At 47.1% G+C, this 1,182-nt stretch overlaps 1 protein-coding gene across 3 annotated transcripts in view; it reads left to right on the top strand.

Annotated features, from left to right (window-relative positions):
- Positions 1-1,182, top strand: part of USP30 (ubiquitin specific peptidase 30) — a 12,164-nt gene continuing 10,982 nt past the window's right edge. Inside the window, exons 1-2 of one of the 3 annotated variants that reach the window (XM_035891499.1) lie at positions 1-374; positions 694-876. In XM_035891499.1, coding sequence (XP_035747392.1) covers positions 368-374; positions 694-876 — 190 coding nt within the window. In that variant the 5' untranslated portion in view covers positions 1-367. The remainder of the gene's footprint in view (positions 375-693; positions 877-1,182) is intronic. The other 2 variants (XM_035891491.1, XM_035891506.1) reach the window with 2 other exon arrangements.

Raw genomic sequence — 1,182 nt, 5'->3', positions numbered from 1 at the left:
CTGACAAAGGACTTGCGTTACGTCACGCACTGATTGTGCCAGTTGTCATTTTCCCCAAACCGGGGCTCCCTGGCCGTGTTTCTGTGTCGGGGTAAGTTCATTCCTGAAGCGCTGCGGATAAGACGCTTCGTTTTGCATTTTGGAACGCGAAATCAAACGTGTTCTTCCTGCCCACTTGTACGAGAGGAGCGGAAGCCTCTTGCTAAGCCGCTGTACGGCAGCCCCCCTCGTTAATCCCTGGCAGCCCAGGAGTTTTCATAACAACGTGCCAATCTGAGCAAAAGCTTCACCAAACCGAGCAGAAGCACGCAGTGGTGCGGCAGTGACCCCGTACGCTCGCGCAGGAAGGATTGGGACCGAGGATTTTATGCTTTGTATGGTAACTTGCAGATAATCCTGAACCTTAGCGGTGTCGATGGAAATCTGTTCCTATCAGGAATAAAAGTATTTTTCAAAGAAATTTTAAGATTTTGACAGTGGCGTAAGTCTCAGAGACCACTCTGTGTATAAACACTTCACAGGATGCTGCCATACGTACCGGGGTCTTGGGAGTTTTCACTGGGTGCAAGTACCAAATAAACAGCAATAATTTAATTTTAACGTCATTGTAATACCTAACGCAACACTTGCTGCTGAAAAAGCGCAAGGTTCTCCTGGACTTCATGGTGTAAACTCTGAGGCTTCTATTTGTAGGGCTTGTACCTGGCCTTCTGAACTTGGGAAACACCTGTTTCATGAACTCTTTGCTGCAAGGCTTATCCTCCTGTCCGTCGTTCATCAAATGGCTGGAGGAATTTACAGCACAATACAAGACGGACCAGAATGAGTCCGCCGAGCATCACTGCTTGTCGCTTACTTTGCTGCATCTCCTAAGAGGTACTTTTAACATTTTTATGTTGGGATAAACTAAGAAGAAAATATTTGCATAAACGTTATCGTTTCTAGCCTCCTTCCCTAAAGAAAGGACAACCGTGTGGCCTTGTGTTCTTCTCTTTTTAATTTCCCTCTAATAACTTTGAACTCACTGGTCAAGTTCATAGAATCATAGAATCATAGAATGTTTTGGGTTGGAAGGGACCCCTAGAGGCCATCTAGTCCAACCCCCCTGCAGGAGCAGGGACACCGCTAACCACATCAGGCTGCTCACAGCCCCGTCCAACCTGGCCTTGAATGCTTCCAGGG

The sequence above is a fragment of the Egretta garzetta genome, unplaced genomic scaffold (genome assembly GCF_000687185.1).
Source record: "Egretta garzetta isolate BGI_Z169 unplaced genomic scaffold, ASM68718v1 scaffold330, whole genome shotgun sequence".
In the NCBI taxonomy this organism is placed as follows: domain Eukaryota; kingdom Metazoa; phylum Chordata; class Aves; order Pelecaniformes; family Ardeidae; genus Egretta; species Egretta garzetta.
This window is presented reverse-complemented; position numbering and strand designations above follow the sequence as displayed.